Raw genomic sequence first — 18,548 nt, 5'->3', positions numbered from 1 at the left:
AACATCCTGACTTTGTCACGAGGAGGTGTGTGTGTGTGTGAACCGAGATTTCCCAGGGAAACGCTGGATTATATCCTTCAAGTGCAAATTGTCCGAAATTCCTGTCTCAAACAGGCTATTTACATGCTAACTTGAGCCAGTTTCACACCCGAACCCCAGGCAATGTTAGGAGATGTTAGAATCGGACATTTAAAGTGGCCTTTCAGACGTGTAACTCTCAGGAGAGATGCCTGTGCCCCCTCATCTTTTAGGGTACCACCTTCTAATTGTTTTTACCTCGTCACTGTTTTCCATTAACATCATGCTGAGGGTGCAACCAATGGGAGGCAATGCTAATATAGAATAGTGATTAGTATATTTAACCGTGCAGGAAATTGATGGCTTAAAAGCAACTCACGACAATTAACACAAGACACTAAAAATAGAAGCTGGGGCTTAGGATACATAATTAAAATTAATAAATTGGCCCGAGATGCCTTTTAAAAATTGCTTTAAGACGCATTCAGGGAACTGGGCTTTGTTGGGGGAGAAGCAAGAATCAAGAAGTTTTCCATGGAAAATATTATTCACCAGCTAAAACTTCAACTTTCATTTGAGGTCTGGGCAACAGATGATAGAGCAATGATACAATTTAGCTCAACAACAAGCAGCGGCTCCTAGTTTCAACAGATGTTTTCATCTAATTGGATTAACTTTATGGTTATACAAAGAATTCTTTACTGTTTGTGTAAATGATGTCTACCCCTGGCAACAGCTGTTTTTTTTTTTTTTTGTTTGTTTTTTTTAAGTTTAGAAATGAACATTAACTATAATGTCAGAGGTATGCACAAACCTGTGAGTTTGGTTTTATTGGACATAAAACTGTGAAGTCTGTTCTGCGCTGAGAGAAAAGCCAGAGCTGCTCAAACCAACAAATGAGTTGGATACGCTCTATAAATTCTCAAATGTTGCCTGTTTGTGTGTGTTTAGGTTTGATGGAAACTTCAATACCAACGTCTCCAAGACCATCTGCTGCGACAGACTTTCCCCCACCGTCAACAGCCGAGCATTCAACCCCGGACGGGACCTCAACTCAGGTTTGTTAGTCAGACACGGACATCAGATGAAGCACACCGTGAACTGAACTGCTTTTTAATTATTTATTTAGTTTTGTTTTTTTTTTTTAACATGTAAAACGTGGACAGGCTGTTTGGAAAGTACTGTATGTTTTGATGGTGGCCTGCAACTAAATGCGTAATGATTTACCAGCAGTTGACACGGCAACCAGTTGTTAGTTAGGTGTATCCTGTTATCCTTTATCTTTTCTCACTTCTACTATGTTAAAATAGAGAGGTTGACATAAGATGGGGGAAAAAGTTGTGCTTGTCCAAAAATGTTTTTCATTATTTTACAATGCATATGTATAACTTGGGATCAAATGCACACGGTTTGATCTTTCTACCTTTAGTTGACTTTAAATAGAAATCAGTTGTCAGAAAAATTTGGAGTGTTCACATGAATGTGCATAAAACCTCTACATTCGACTCCCAAATCGGCATACGAGCGATGGAAAACAGTTTGATGGCAGTCTCACTGCTCTTACAATAGATTTATTGAGGCCCGGGATCAAATAAGCACGTTGGAGAATAATGCCATGTGAAATCTGTGTGTCTGCACCACATTTGGCAGTCTGCTTTTGATTAAGACAAAATGAACCAAATTGACTAAAAATCAGACGAAGGCCAACTTTCCCCTGCTGAGCTTTCATTTCTTTTTCCATCACTTTAGAGTGTGTTCCTCCTACATCCAGAGAAGAAATATCAATCTGCACTACACTAGGGCTGCAGGAAATGTCCATCTTCTTATATTTTGCTCTATTCTTTATTTAATTTCCACACCACTGTGCTACCGACTACTGGCGTTTACACCGATCAGGCATAACATTATGACCCCCTGTGAAATTTAATGCAATCCAATACAGTGGCTCTGCCATGAATTCTACTTTTACATTTATTTTTACAGTATCTTAGTTTTTAGGCAAGAAACTGTCAGAAATGTGGTAGATCTAATATGTGTTTATTATTGAAAAAATTATTATTTGAATTGTAAGAAGAGCTGGTTCTAATGTTTTGGCCCGCCTGTTTAAAAATGAATCAGCTATTTCACTTTTTAAAGCTTCAACCATCTGTGACTGTGGATGGAAAGCTCAGAAGCACTCTGCAATATCTGTGAGTTTAAAATTGAATGCTTGTCAGATTATTAAAAGCACCAACGGTGTCCAAAATGAGACGACACGCCCCCATCAGCTTGTCACTGTGAATGGCCAGGTGTACAGAGGTGAGAGAGGGAGGGGATTGGAATGCTGTTACCTTTATTCGTAGCTGGATAACATTTTGTACAAACTACTTCATTTCAGGCATGCTGAATCCATTCACGCTTCCATTGTACAATGGATGTGCCCTCTCACCTTCCTCTTTTTCAGGAAAACCACCACCATCATTTGTTCCTTCTCTAGCACCTCACTGCAGCCCCCACCCCCCCATTTTTTCCTGATATCCCTGCCTCTCAGCAAACCATTCATAATGTGTGCCATTCATAACACATCACTGTCAGTGGGGTTTTATTTTTCTCACAAGCCAGCCACGATGGGTTCAAGTTACCCCTACACCTCCTCTCTCCTCTTCGTGTCTCTCACACTCCCCCTCCTTGACCCCGCACTCCCAGTACAATCATTCTCTCCCATTTGTCTCAGCCCAGTCTAAACAAGCAGCCACAGAGGGGGAGGAGGGAGCGGGTGAGAGAGGGAGGGATAATTGAGAGGGGGAGAAAGATGAATGAAGAGGCAGATAGGAGGGGTGAGAGCTCATTGAAATGGAGTAATTGTATCAAGTCTGCATTGTATTCCTTCCACCTCTTCTCTCATCTTCCATTTTACTTATTTTGGGAGGAAGCTGGAGATAGGAGAGAGTGGATGTGGGAGGCTTTAAGTGTGATACCAGCAGGTTGGAGTGGAAAAAACTGTTAGATGCGAGATGATTGGGGTTGAGTGCTATGTGATTAGAGGACCAGTTTGATTCAGCTTCTCTCCTTCATCCTTTTTTTTTTTTTGCTTTTTGCAGTCTTATATCCTAAGCAGTTTGATCCATTCCCTGGACCCGGAGATGGTATTTGACCCCCCATTTGCTGTTTTTTCTCTCTCAACTCGTCTCACATCACGTCCCTATCTTAGTTGTCTTAATTGATTCCTGAATTGTCCATGTACTGTATGCCAGCCCTTTTTTTTTTCTTTTTTTAATCTTTAAACTTTACATGAACATTAGCCCGAACGTCAGGCTTGAGTGCCAGTCACATTTTCCATGCCAAGTTGTTTATCAAGCTAATGTAGGACCACACACAGCAAGCAGATGCTCACTATAGTTTCGATGTGTTTAAGTTTTTTTTTCTTTTTTGGTTTCACGTTCATGCTCCTTAGAGAAGCAATCTTTCTATATTACTCCAGTGAGCAGTCTTACTTTTTTCTCTAGTGCCACTGGTTTCCACCATCTTCATAACTATTTGATGAATTGCCTTGAAGTTTTGTACAGTCATACACTATCCCCAAAGGATGAAGCCTGTTCCTTTGATGCTTTGTCGTCCCATCATGTGCCACCAGCAGGTCAAAATGTCCTCTTATTGTGAGAAATATCTACGGCATGGACTGGAACGAAATTTGGAACAGGAATTTGTAGTTCTAATTGATGTTGGTGATATTTCTTTAAAGGTATAGACATAGATGAAAGACAACAACTTTACATTTCAGCAAATTCCCAAATAATATGTTTGTTGTTTTTTCTCCTCATGAGCCATCAACTTACTAGTGGCTACTCTTGGCTACTGACATTTAGTAGGTTATTGAATGTCTACTCTTAAATAGTACGGTATTATAGCTCAGTATATAGAGGGACATAAAATTATCCATTGAAGCATTGAATACTGCTCAAAATAATATTTGTACAACTAAAAGTGGAGTCATTCTAAATTGTTCTAAATCTTTTCTTGACACACTCAACCACACTACTGGCCAGTAATCCAACTGAGTGAGAACCATTTTGAGGAATGCATTGTTGAGGACTACTTATCAATTGTTGACCTGCTAGCAACCTACAGTAAGATGAGCAGTATATTGTAGTAATCATTATATCAGATTACTGTAAACTTTGTAGAGCGGCTTGCCTCATTGTAAAGACAAAAAAAGTTTTGTTTTTTTTGTTTCCCCAGCAGAATATATGTTAACTTTCTTGTGTTGTTGCTCGAAATAAACTTGGTTAAGAATGTACTGCACGTCTCCGAGAGGTATCATGCAAAAAACAAAACTTCAAAGTAGCTCAGAATGTAGCTGCACTTGGCTGCCTCTGTAAGTTCAGGATTCTGATATTTCTGTAATGCTGCTCTATCAGCATGTGATACTTAAAGCTGGACACATCAGCAGATGTTTATGTATGGCTGTACATACAGATATGTCAAGTGGGTCATTTGCAGATAGTCAAGAGTAATACCCTAGGAAATGGGGTCCTATTTCTTTGCTCGCACATCAGTTTCTGGGAACATCTAAACATTGGTGGCAGAGTTGAGCACTGCAGCCTGACAGATGTATACAGAGCCCTTCTTCCACTGTCAACACAACTGAGTGGTTCCTGTTTATATGAGCCTCAGAGATGGATGAGGTGACTGGGAGAGGGCTGATGTATGATGGCTGATCGTCGTGTGCAGGAAACCGCCATGTCTCAAAATCTTCTTTCGCCAAGCACGTGTGGCGGGAGGTGCTTGCTGGTGCCGCTCGCAAGTTTTGGCAGTCTGGTGATTTACGCACCTGTGGTTGATTTTAGTCTTGGTCGATATTTAACTTGTGATTATCTTCTCTTCACGTAGACAGATTTTCTTTTGATTAAGATATTGCAGGAAGGTTGGAAAAGTTCAAGGCTAAAGTTCATTTTAGTAGGTGATTAATTCAATGTGATCACAAGCCAAGAGCTACATTTTAGGACAGTTTAGAGTTTGCCAAAATCGTGGTCACCCTAAATCAGAATGATACTTGGAATTCTCTTCAGTGAGTTAACACAATAGATAGTAAATGCATGCAGCTGTTAATGATCTGCCGTGACCACTGCAAATATTTGCTAGCAGAAGGAAAATAAACAGTATCTGGCTAATTCACTCCAAACAAAATGTAGAACAGATTATTTTGGGCTGATAAGATTTAAAATGTCATTTTTTTTTTTAACATGCAATAGATATGTATGTGAGATTGCAGTTTGTTTTATAGCCATATCCTGTAGTTAGAGCTAAACTGATTCAGCCTGCGTTCTAATCGCATGCTAGCAAGATTTCTGCTAGGTAATAATGAAGTAGGTTCATTTGGTGCACAGTTTGATGACTCGATGTGGATTTTCCATGGTTGTCTGCATTCCTGTATTTGAATAAGTGAAACATTGTTTTAACAGCTGCGTTATTGTTTCATGTTACTTGAATGAAGCCTGTGTTGATGGCTACGCTCTATTTCTTCCCTCTCTGTCTCTTCAGCTTAGTTGAAGGCCCTAAGTTTCTATTTGTATCTCCCCAACTCCACCCTCCCCAGTCTCTTTGTGAAAGGCTGTTTTGTGTTGCAGCTAGCGGATACGAAGTTGCTGGCTTTGTGAGGATACTGTTGACTCTGTGACCCAGTAAAAAAAAAAAAAGTTAGTCTTGAGCAAATAGTCAGGCTGAGTTTCTCTGCAGAGGTTAAAGTTAAGGCTGTTATTTCCCGACTATGATATGTTAAATTCCAGTATCCAACTAAAAGAAATGTACTTTATACTTCTCAGTAGTTCACAACTCAACTTTTTTTCTTCATGGGAGTTAATTTATTATGTGAGGGGTGTGAATGGATAAATGCATTTATAATATTATAAACCATTTATATTATAGTGTTCATGTGTAGGTCTGAATGAGTTGTATAAGTCAGAAACGGAAAACGCATGAAAGTAGAGTCTGTGTGCAGCAGCTTTTAAACCTCGTTAAGTTTCCATAAATTACATGCTGGGTATTTACAGTTTTTCTGTCTCTTCCTTCTGCAGTGCTGGCTGACAACCTGAAGTCCAACCCGGGAATAAAGTGGCAGTACTTCAGCTCAGAGGAGGGCATCTTTACTGTTTTTCCTGCCCACAAGTTTCACTGTAAAGGAAGCTACGAGCACCGGAGCAGGTTTTTTCCTTTTTCCTTCCTCATTCATCTATTTGACTGGGAAATAAGAAGTGACAGTTAAATCAACTTTACTGCCTGATGTGTAATTTATCAACAACTATCACTCATATAGCAGACTATAGGAGCCCTCTACCCCCGCTCCCCCCTTCTCTGTCAGTTGCCGTGGGGTGGCCCAGAGGGCATGTCGATGGCATGCCGCCCTCCCACACCCTGACCGCACATGCCCTTGGCAGGAATGTGGCTCTGTACCACTTAAGCCCATTGGAATTTCTCACCTCTATTGTTGTGGGTTGTGGCTTAGGACCAGAACTCTCTTGTCTCTTTATTACCCGTCTTTTATTCCTATAAATAGCAAAAAAAAAAAAAAAAATGTTATCCTCTTGCTTCCTGTGCATTGTGCACTGTGTCTTACTTTTCTTTGGTCACATATATTGAATGTATTTTTTTTCTTGCTGTTGGAGTCACGGAGCTGGCATAAGGCCATGGCGTTGCTTGGCCCTTCAAGTGTGAAAGAGGCTTTGTGAGCACATTGCTCTCCTTGTCCACCCTATGTTAGCATCTCCTCGTCCAGCAGACCACACACACAGAGGCGCTGACCCCCTCCACCACCACCAACACAACCACTCTCTGCACCACCAAACTGATGATACTTGAACATACAGCGACACACACGTTATTTGATTTTGTCCTCTACAAAAGCCTTTATTCTTACAGTGACTTAATAAAGATAGTGATTGCGAGTTAGAACTTCAACCAGACGGTAAAGATGGATTACTGTGATCTTAATGTGCCTCATCTGACATTGCTTGTTTGTGTGTATTCATGTGTGTATTCCTGCAGACCCGTGTATGTGTCTTCAGTGCGTCCCCAGTCTAAACACATTGTGGTAATGGTTGACCATGGAGCATCTGTAACTGACACCCAGCTTCAGATTGCCAGGGACTCTGCACTGGTCATCCTTAATGCCATCGATGAACATGACAAGGTAAGTGACAGGGACTAGGCCTCATCTTTGTTACCTTTCTCTGTTCACATGACCTCATTGTAATTCCTCCCCAGATCTCGATTCTGTCAGTGGGAGAGACTGTCCGTTCCTGTTCTCTAGACCAGTGCTACAAGAGCTTACTGTCTCCAGCCACTGCTGAAACCAAGAGAAAGATGAGCACCTTCATCTCCAACATCAAGGCTATTGATGGAGCCACACAACATGCAGTGGGCTTTCAGAAGGCCTTCCAGCTGCTCCGAAACACCAGCAGTCTCAGCAAGCAGGGCACTAGTAAGAACAACAGCCAAAACTAATATTGTTAAACTGTGGTGCTCCTGCATAATTGTACACATCATATGTGTTGCCTTACTGATCAATTACAGCTTTTCTGCACAGGTGTTAATGGTATACTTTGCCTTTAATAGCATCCAGTGCATCCAGTATTACCGCTTGCCTTTTTCCACATTTTGTTATGTTACAGCCTTATTGCAAAATGAATTCAATTCATTATTTTCCTAACAATTCTACAAAAATACGCCATAATGACAATGTGAAAGAAATTTGATTGCAAATTTATTAAAAATAAAAAAACAATAGAACAATCTCTGTTGCATCCTGTTTCCACTGATCATTCTTGAGATGTTTCTACTACTTGATTGGAGTCCAACTTTTGGAAATTCAGTTGATTGGACATGATTTGGAAAAGCATACACCTGTCGATATAATGTCCCGCAGTTAGTTAACAGTGCATGTCAGAGCACAAACCAAGCCAGGAAGTCCAAGGAACAATCTGTAGACCTCCGAAACAGTATTGTATCGAGGCACAGATTTTGGGAAGGATACTGACACATTTCTGCCACATTGAAGGTCCTAATTGGCACAGTAGCCTCCATCAACCCTAAATGGAAGAAGTTTGGAACCCCCCAGGAATCTTCTTAGAGTGGGCCAGCCTGCCAAACTGAATGAGAAAGAGAGAGGGGCCTTAGCAGGGGAGACCAAGAACCCAATGGTCACTCTGTGAGGACTCCAGCATTTCTCTGTGGAGGAGAGGAGAACCTACCAGACGAACTGCCATCTTTGCAGCACTCCACCAATCAGGCCTGTATGCTAGAGTTGCCTCAGTAAAAGGCACATGATAGCCTGCCTCAAGGACTCTCAGACCATGAGAGACAAAATTCTCTGATTGAAGATTGAACTCTTTGGCTTTAATGCCAAGTGTCATGTCCAGAGGAAACTAGGCACCACTTACTACCTGGCCAATACCATCCCTACAGTAAAGCATGTTGGTGGCAGCATCATGCCGTGGGAAAGTTTTTCAGCGGCCGGAACTGGTAGACTAGTCAGGATTGAAAGAAAGATGAATGCATCAATGGACAGAGAAGTCCTTGATGAAAACCAGTTCCAGAGCGCTCTGGACCGCAGACAGGGGCAACGGTTCATCCTTTAGCAGGACAACGACCCTAAGCACACAGCCATGGTAACAAAAGAGTGGCTACAGGACAACTCTGTGAATGTCCTTGTGTGGCACAGACTTGAAACCAAACATCTCTGGAGAGATCTGAAAATGGCTGTGCACCAAGATTTCAAACATTATATTTACATTATAGTTATTGTTTGTAGAATTTCGAGGACAATAATGAATTTGATCCATTTTGAAATAAGGCTGTAACATAAAAAATTGGGAAAAGTTAAGTGCTGTGATACTTTGTGGATGCACTGTAGTTAATGCTATGGTTATTTTATTTTATAATAATGTATGGGTTGTGCTTTCCCATCACTTATCAGCGACAGACATGATGATCATCTACCTGTCATCTGGTATCACGTCTCGGGAGTCTTCGGAGCTGGAGAAGAAAGCAACGCTGAGTGTGGTGAGAGAGGAGAACCGACACCTGAACAACTCTGTCATGATCCTCACCTACGCTCTCATGAATGGTAGGTCCCTCATGTTTAAGACTCCTTTTAAAAGAAGCAGAATGGTTCCGTTGGTTTTTCAACCAAGATTTATAGAAATGCTCAGTGTCTTGCTGCAAGAAGCTATTCAAACCCGTTAATTTGTCCTTGATGAAGTCAGCTCAGAAAATATTTGGTAAGTGATCTGAAAGAAATTCTTTTTGTATTGTATTATACAGTGGGTATAAAAATAATCACCTTGGATGTTTTTTTAAAAAAAGTATTAATATTAATACGTTAATGTAAGTGCAATTGTGAGAGACTTGCCATTAAACTAGATTCTATTACTCATTGAAAGGCTCATTGAAAAGTTTTGCCCTAATACTGTATGGGTTGAAATTTCTCCGTAGTAATGTTGATTTTTATGTTTTGCTCTGCTCATATCAAGATCTTAGATCCTTTTTGGATCTGCTGGGAGCTATTTCTGTGTGTTAGACATCCTTTCTCTGTGTTCTTGGATACATTGTGCTCAAAAGAAGACTGAAGTTTAGAGCGGTGCTCAGAAAGCTCAAAGCCTTTTTTGTTGTTGTTGTTGTTGTTGTTGTGTGTCTGTGTGTTGGTGTGTTCCTTTTCCTCTTTTATTGTCCTTGTCCATCCATCTCTCTCCTCTAATTCCCACCTCCCTCTGTTGCACATACACACACCACTGCTGTGCATGCATTAGTCCACCATTAATACAAATCATTTTTGCATTGGAGAATGGAAATTAGATACATCTAAGAGAGGAGATAGTGAGACTTCAAAGGGCGTACTGCTCACTCTGTGTGTAAGTGACACAGGACCTTGGCTGTTTAAAGAGCTCCATGATGAAAAGGATGCAGAAATCCACCGTGCTCGGAGTTTATTAGCATTGCATATTCAAAAAAACATTTGTTTTGCTGCTGGAGCTGTTGCACACAGCTGAAAGGCCCACTGTGGGTGTGCGTCTTATTCCCTGCATCCCCTGCCAAATGTGAAGTGCTGATTGTTCAAGGAGATCAGCAGTCCCCTGGCAGTATAATACATTGTTGTTTGTGTGTGCATTTATGAGATGCCCTCCTCCATCCCCAAAACGGTGTGTAACTAAGTTATCTCAAGTCAACTACAGAATGACGTCTTATTGTTTCTACTCAACGTGTTGATCATTACCTACATACTCACTGTATTTTGTACATGCTGTACCTGTGTTTTACTATTGATTATTTACTGATATTTCTAAAAGGTGGACAAATGCTTACCTCATCTTTTTTAAATGCCAAAATAATGGCTTTGTGATTGTTTAATCTGACAAAGAGTCCAAAATGTATTTAGTTTAATGTACAATCTTTATAAAATGGGGAAAAGTAGCAAAGCTGGATTCCATAGCTGGCACATTTTCTGGATAAATGACTTATTATGTGATTCACTTGGCTTGACCTGACCAGACGGTTGCATTGTATTTCATTTCAATCGTTTAAGGGTTTCTCATAAGGATCTGCTTTTGCCCAATATTGGCATTATTGGAGCAGTGTTTCAGGTCACTGTTTTATTTCTGTGCACTTCTTCACTTGCCCATACAGAAGCCCCAAAACAATGGAATCTTGGGTGCTGGAAAAGCAGACGGAGAAGAAAATTTGTAGAAACCATAAAATCCAGTTTGGTTTTAAATAATCTTAAGTAGTTAGCTGCACCAGTAGCCACATTACTGTATGGCAAATGCAGTGAACTCAAAAATAGCCTATAATTGCCCATTTTCTTAAGTGAGCAAAATACTTGTTTCTAAACATTCTTTTTAATAAGTGCATTTACCTTAAAAAAAAAAAAATCATTGTTAAAATCTGAGTGACATCATAAAGAAGGATAAGCAGAAGTGAGTAGTCTGTCGTACATTAAAGTGAAAAGAAACCCATGCTGTCAGCAGGTTTGTCCCTCTGCGTCCGTTTGACATTGCAACCCAAGATGGCATTGCCACCCACCAGTTGCCCCAGTGTGATGATCAGCAGAGCAGAGCCTTGGCATTAAAAAGGGATTCTGCTGTAATCCAGTCAGTGACTGGATACTGGCAGACACTCTGTGCTCCGTCATTCCCAATAGGCTGTGGGGTGCCAAATCTTCCAGGTGACAGCTGCGGGAGTTAGCCATAGTTATCCATTCTCCTCTAAATGACCTTATGAGCCTTGAAAAGATAACGTCTGAAGTGTGCATTACCATCTAAGCTGCATATTTTCTTTAACATGATGAGGGGATTTACAAATGTCTTGATCTCTAAGCTTGACACATGACGGTTACACAGTTGTGTTGAGTGTTGTCCCGATAATGCTACGAGATTCTGGTACAGGATCACAAATCAGGCCCCGTGTATGTGAGAAATCTGCTGCTCACACCAAATCAGTGTGGGAAATCCGCGTGGCAGCATGTAGCACATGCTTTGACTAATGATTCTATTTAATGCAAGCCTCTTGCCACTTGACCCCGCGAACGAACCGTATTGTTCTCAAACTACACCTCATTTTAACCCTTTAGTGGAGAGAACGAAATTTCTTTTCTGCGGCTCCTTGAAGAAATTATTGTTTGAAGCTGAAGGGGATCGAGATGTTGCCTTTATAATGAGAATTTGAATCATGCACTGAAGTGCTGTTTACTCCTTTTACCTCCTTGTCAGCCACTCCCTCCTCCTTTCATTTGCACAGTTATCCTCTTCAGTAGACCTTTAGCTATGCCGCCAGTTATGGATTTGTTCTTACTAATCCCCTTGATTAAATCGAGCAGATTCGGTGATCAACTTTCCCTCCCCATCCTGAACTCATTCTCTATCCCCCTTCTTTTCTTTCAGAGGGAGTAACAGGCTTGAAGGAGTTGGCCTTTCTTAGGGACCTTGCAGAGCAGAATTCGGTGAAATATGGCGTCGACAGAACGGTAGACCGAGAACGCACCTCTATGATGTCATCTGGGTCAACGAGAGGTTCAATGATGCCCGTGGTGAAGGGAAGCATGATGGTGCTGAACCAGCTAAGCAACCTGGAGACAACAGTGGGTCGCTTTTACATCAACCTGCCCAACCGCATGATTGACCTGGCACGCTTTAGTCTACCCTACGCTGATCCCATGGGAGATGGTGAGTAGACTGGACACAACTTTGGTCAGGATACATTGTGAGTAATGTTTTGAACCATAGGCAGATAGCTGAGGGTCTTAGCTTAAGCAAGTTGCAGTGAGTCTGGTTGAAGCCGTAATTCATTTCTGAAAACAAATCACAGATACAGGTGGTGATTGTAAAGTCTAGAAACAAGCTATGCTGGAATTAGAATGTGAAACACTTTATTTAAATCACACAGGAGGAATTGACATAAACCCAACAAACATCTCTTCTGATCTTATCTAACCCATCTAAGCTATTGTATAAACTTGATTCCCCTTTTCCTTTTCTTCAGGGTTCATTATGACCGTGAGCAGACCATGTTACTTTGGTAACCTGCTCCTCGGCGTGGTCGGGGTGGATGTGAACCTGGCCTACATCTTAGAGGATGTCACCTACTACCAAGACTCACTGGCTTCATACACCTTCCTCATTGACAACAAAGGTCAGTCATACGGACACAGGTGCAGTGAGTCGTAGTAGTCATCTGTAGTGCAAGCGTTTTTGTTGGGTTCACACCTGTGCACTTTATCACACAGCTATTAGCAAGGTAATTTACTGCTGGCTGCTTTTCAACTTGTGCTCAGCAACAGTGACAGCAGCGCTTATGGTGCAAGTATTGCAGCAAATAAATTGTTACAGCTTGCTTTCGAAATAAACATTTCTCCAGCTTCTAATACAAAACACAACCAAACAAAGTGACACATTGTCTGTTTAAATTTCTAAGCCAACAAAACACATTCGTCTGGGGAAAAAAGATTGTGCCTTGTTGCTCTTGTATTGCAATTGGGATTACATATTATTTTGCTTTCTCAACTTCCTCCACCCAACTTATCCCTTATTAGACTTAACTGAAATCTCTTTGGTAGCAGTGGCACTTCTTTGGCAAGTCATTCTTTGTTGAGCTATGCCTCAGTTCTTTGCTAAAGCACAGACCTGCAGTGTTCATGTCCGGTTTTGGTTTGTCTTGGCTTCAGCTGAGGAGGGGGCTTTTGACTAAACCGCTGGCATGGTACAGCAAGCAAATTGCACTCTGTCAGCCAGGAGAGAAGTGTCTTTAATAGACATTATTTTGCAAGTGTCGCTATAGCTACAGATTGGTTCTTTGTACTTGTAGCGAGTGATATTTGCAGAAAATCTTGTTAAAGCAAATGAAAGAGTAAAAATAACCCTAACTAAATTTACCATTAGACTTCCTTTTTTCAAGGAACTTGTGTGTGTGTTTGGGGGGGGGGGTACTAGAGGGTACAGTTTGGGCAGTTGGAAGGGAAGAGAGAGGTGAGGAAAGTCGTGAAGCCTGTGCAAAGTAAATGACATTTATGCACCTAAATGTTTTGAATAAATGTTCCGCTTCAGAATTTTACCCTATTAAGGCCAGTCATTGCAAGTGGACTTTTGCAGCTGTTAAATCGCTCAGCCACTCTTTTCCTATGATCATTTGTGATGAATAAGCCATCCGATTACACCTTATTACTGCACTGTGGTTATTAGTGCAGCAACTCTGCAAATGTGGACAATTTAGTGCCATTAAAGTTATTAGTTGTCATTTAAATCATCTGCTGCCAATCCCGCTATAGGTAAATACAATTTGGCAAGAAGCTTCCAGACTAAAAATAGCAAATGAGTAGATTTAAGATATTTTTACATGTATGTATACTGATCCGTACAGATGTAAGTATAATGTACTGTAATCTATTGGAGTTAACAAAGATGTCTTATAATTCAGCCAGTAGATGCATCTAATATGTCACTTTTTAAAATACTCACATTGTCTTTTTAAATAAATATAAATGGTGTATTAGTACTGCGAAAAAAGCATGCGATGTTTTGTTTATGTGCTCCCTTCAGAACATATTGGCTTTCACTTCAGTGTCTTGAGAGCTTTGTTGTGTCCTAAAATGATTATTTCTGCTGTTAAGAGCTGTGTTTATCACAGCACTACACTCCTTGGCTCTACCAGAGCAGAATAGTGTTTGCTTCTGAGCTGCTTGGAGCTTCAATATGTATAAACACTAATTAATGATGCTACTGTAAACCCAGGTTATACCCTAATGCACCCATCGCTGACACGGCCATACCTGATGACGGAGCCTCCCCTGCACACAGATATTATCCACTATGAGAATATCCCGCGATTCCCTGCTGTAAGGCAGAACATCCTTAGGTAAGAAGAATGAGGATGCAGGAAAAAACAGTTTGAAACCTGACTGCAGTTTCAAAATCCCTTTAAAACCACAGTTAATGTCAGCCATTGATGGATACAGCGCATAGACTGTTTGATGTTTAGATGTTAAATTATTTTTCTTTCTTCTTTTTTAGTCTTCCTCTGGGCAGTCAGGTTATTGTCGTTCCAGTCAATTCCTCTTTGTCCTGGCATACGAACCGACTCAGAGACAACAGCAAAGACGCATATAATGTCAGCTACGCCTGGAAACTGGTAGGTGACGGTTTAGACCCCCGAGGCAAAACATGTGGCACCCATTTAGTAGTGACTGGTTAAACCTTAGCCAACACTGTACCATGAACTCTCTGCTCACTCTTTTCCAGTTTCAAATACGTACAGGAAATGTATATTTAAAAGCCATTTATGTCCGCACATTATTATGAATTATGATCTCTGGCGCAGAACCAATGAGCCATTGTCATGGGGAGACAATAAGTATCTCATATATTTTCTCTGTGGCTTTTGCTTCTATCTGTAGCACTTTATCATTACTGTACCGCTGTCTGAAAGCAGCATAGAGATTTATGCTCCCAGTCTTTGTGTGTCCACCAAACCTCTCCCACCTTAAATTAGTCAGTGTAATGAAAACCAAGTGCTCCCACACCCAGAAATTGCCTATACCTAAAACCCGTGTGCCCTCTCAGGCCCAGAAGTGTCACGTTTTAGGAGCAAATGGCAACAGGACAGCAGTAATATCATGCTATATTGAGTTGCTTTGCTTTCTGACATTTGGACTTCTGGCAGGGGCAAGATTATCACACTTAATTTAGACATAGCTCTTCTAGCTGTTTTTAAAAGCTTTTGACATTTTTTTTTTTTAACACAGCCGCTAAAGTTCAAACACTTCACCTTTGCCATATGTTTGGCAGCTGTCTTTACTAAACCATCCACCACACCACCACATCATTCTGTCCATTGGTCCACCACATTATATCCACACATTCAGTGGTTTATTCATACTGTAAAATGTGCTTGTGACCAGATTTAAAGGAAGCCTTAACTCATGTGGAACTTGATTCTTTTGGTTCTAGTGTGGGTAGTACATGTAAATGAATGCCATGAATCTAGCAGAAAATTGCCTCCAGCTGACATCGCTTGGAGGAACCTTTAGTTCAGATTATGTCATCTTGTTGAGTTGAGTATTTATGGCCAACCTGCTTTTCCAGAGATCCTGTAGATGACATCATCTGACTCCTAATGATGAAAAGGTCAACCAGGTTATGTCATCTGGAGGAGTTGTTTGGCTGGAAGCAGAGAAATATTTTATTATTGGGAAGTCAAGTTAATTAATGATTAATTAATTAAACATTAGCATTAATTTAGATTTACACTCTAAAGTAAAAGGCATAGAAAGCAAGTTGATAATTGGTGGAGTTGCCTTTTAAAAGAAAAACATGAAGGATTTCAGTTTGTTTGCAAGATTTAAAAAGATATGCATCCGAAACAAGGACCGGAGTAGCTCAGACTCATTCATGTACAACCCGTCAGGGGAAAGCAACTGTTAAACCAGACATTTATCTTCTCTGGGGGATGCCTGCTGCTCGTGAAATGTACACTGTCTGACAGGGGGGAAAAAAGAGGACAGGCAGGGATGGAGAGTGTGTTCAGTGTCACAGCTGGCGTCTACTCCTTTCTGAGTAATGTTGGATATAAATGAGGAAAGTGATTTAGGCTTTGTTTGTGATGGAACCTAATACAAGAACATATATTTTAGGTCGAAGACGGATGAATAGACTTGGTAACAAGCTACAGATGACTAGGGAATTAGGAAAGTATGTAGACAATGACTAAAGCATTGTTGATTTTGGTCATTTATGGTGTATACTGACAGTAAGAATAATATTGAGTATCATCAACCTTATCTGTTATTATAAAGCATAAATTAAGTACCTTCCCCACCTTTCTTGTCCCTTAGGTTCAGGACACGTCGTTCATCCTGTGCATTGTGTACGTGCAGCCTGAGATTCCAGTGAAACAGCTGAAGAACCTGAACACCGCTCCCAGCTCCAAGCTGCTCTATCATCGTCTAGACCTGCTGGGCCAACCCAGTTCCTGCCTGCACTTCAAACAGCTCGCCACTGTCGGTAAGAAAAGCAACAAATGCATAGTGCTGGACCAACATTTAATAACTCTGCAGCTTGAAAACGTTGATTTAATTGAAGATCTCTGACAGTCCTTTTTTCCTTTCCCGGCTTTTCTCAGAGTCCCCCACAGTGATGTTGGCAGCTGGTAGTTTCTCCTCTCCCTATGAGCACCTCAGTCAGCCAGAAACAAAGCGTATGGTTGAGCACTACACTGCCTACCTGAGCGATAACACCAGGCTCATAGCCAACCCCGGCCTCAAGGTACACAAGCCTGCAAACACATATATGCAACTGACCGAAAAGTCCAGCCTAAAGATACACACACTCGAACTCAAGGGTTAATGTTTTTTATCTGATAAACACAGGTTGTACAAATTAATGTTGCTTTGCTTGTTAAATGAGACTGTCAGTGTCCTCAAACATCAGACTACATCCCTACAATAACATTCTCAAATTGTAAATGAAGTTCTGCATCTTTAAGAATTGGACAGACCCCCACATGTTTTTTGGCAGTCTGTGTGCATTCCTGTCCTGGGGGGGGGGGGGAGTAGGGGGTTAGAGTATGAACTCTAAGCCCCAGTCTCAACTCAGATTCCCAGGCTGGTGTTAAAGGCCCCCTCCGGTGACCTCATCACCCCTTTCAAACTTAGAGGCTTTACTGAAAATGGTACAGGGATGTGATTTCCTTCTTTTTTCTTAAGGGTGTTTTCATGGCTTCAGCGGTAATAGAGTCCGATTCATCTCTAAGCATGACTTTTCTGAGACTTTCTTAGAGATGTCTTAATCATACCATGAAGTTATCCTGTTGTATTTAGTAGAAACTATTTTAAGTTTGGTTTGGTGCAGCATTAAAGAGTGGAAACACTGTATCTGGTAGAAAGCATCTGGTAAAATTTGACTGGACGAAATACTTTTTTTCTTTACTACTACTACACTCTGTCTCTCTTCATCCCTTTTTCCCTTCCTCTCTGCAGTCCTCTGTCAGGAACGAGGTTATGGCAACCAGTCATGTCACGGATGAGTGGATGACACTAATGGAAATGAGTAGCCTCAACTGCTACATTGTGCGCCGTTACATAGCAACCCCCAGTGGGGTGCTCCGGATTTACCCAGGATCACTGATGGACAAAGCCTTCGACCCGACCCGCAGACAATGGTAAGGCTTACTTCTTAGAGGGTCTGTAGGGAGGAAGAAAAGGTGGTGAAGGTGCGGGTCTTTTTTTGGTGGAAAAGGAGATAGGAGACAGTTTTGGGTGGATTAGAGTTAAAGGGTATGAGAGTCTGGGCAGTGCTTGTGTGTGCTTTTTTTGTTCTGCGTTCAATGCATTTAGTTTTTTTTTTTTATCAGAACTGTTAAACTTTAATGAAAAGACAAACAAGCAATAGAAAAACACAGCAAAACTATTTCTATGGTCTCCTCCGATGTCACACTCAAAGCTATAGTATGTAAGTAAGAACATGTACAATTAAAAAAATATATAATATATATTTTACTAAAATGCTCCAAAACATCTCTAATGCTGGAGACAGTGTCAAAGCCTCTTGTGACAGAGATTCATTAAAACTCATTGAAAGGCATTACTTACTTTTTTTATTTATTGTAATGTCTTAATAATGTCTACCTTAAACACTGTTGGGGGCAGCACCGTGGTTGATTAGTTAGCACTAATCTACCTTCACAGGTAGAAAATTACAGGTGTCATTCAGTCCACTTGGCCTTTCTGTGAGTACATTCTCCCCGTGCTTGTGTCGGTTTCCTCCAGGTTGTCTGTTTTCCTCCTACAGCGCAAAGACATGCATTTTAGGTTCCTTGGTGAATTTTAATTTCCTGTGGGTGTGAAGGTGACAGAGAGTAGTTGTCGTCTGACTGACAACCTGTCCAGGGTGCACCCCACCTCTTGCACCATGACAGCTGGGACAGGCTCCAGCCCCCTCCTGCGACCCTAAACATGATAAGCGGTTACAAATAATAGATGGATGGATGAAACACTGTGCAGAGCAGAGAGGAGG

At 41.1% G+C, this 18,548-nt stretch overlaps 1 protein-coding gene across 1 annotated transcript in view; it reads left to right on the top strand.

Annotated features, from left to right (window-relative positions):
• cachd1 (cache domain containing 1) overlaps positions 1-18,548 on the top strand; it is a 75,934-nt gene that overhangs the window by 42,120 nt on the left and 15,266 nt on the right. Inside the window, exons 4-15 of the mRNA XM_067514026.1 lie at positions 970-1,076; positions 6,072-6,198; positions 7,039-7,183; positions 7,258-7,474; positions 8,969-9,118; positions 11,928-12,209; positions 12,526-12,675; positions 14,271-14,394; positions 14,550-14,667; positions 16,370-16,538; positions 16,657-16,799; positions 17,513-17,694. Coding sequence (XP_067370127.1) covers positions 970-1,076; positions 6,072-6,198; positions 7,039-7,183; positions 7,258-7,474; positions 8,969-9,118; positions 11,928-12,209; positions 12,526-12,675; positions 14,271-14,394; positions 14,550-14,667; positions 16,370-16,538; positions 16,657-16,799; positions 17,513-17,694 — 1,914 coding nt within the window. The remainder of the gene's footprint in view (positions 1-969; positions 1,077-6,071; positions 6,199-7,038; positions 7,184-7,257; positions 7,475-8,968; positions 9,119-11,927; positions 12,210-12,525; positions 12,676-14,270; positions 14,395-14,549; positions 14,668-16,369; positions 16,539-16,656; positions 16,800-17,512; positions 17,695-18,548) is intronic.

Source organism: Channa argus, chromosome 8, assembly GCF_033026475.1.
Source record: "Channa argus isolate prfri chromosome 8, Channa argus male v1.0, whole genome shotgun sequence".
Taxonomy (NCBI): domain Eukaryota; kingdom Metazoa; phylum Chordata; class Actinopteri; order Anabantiformes; family Channidae; genus Channa; species Channa argus.
The sequence above is the reverse complement of the archived record's forward strand: the minus strand, read 5'-3'. Positions and strand labels throughout refer to the sequence as shown.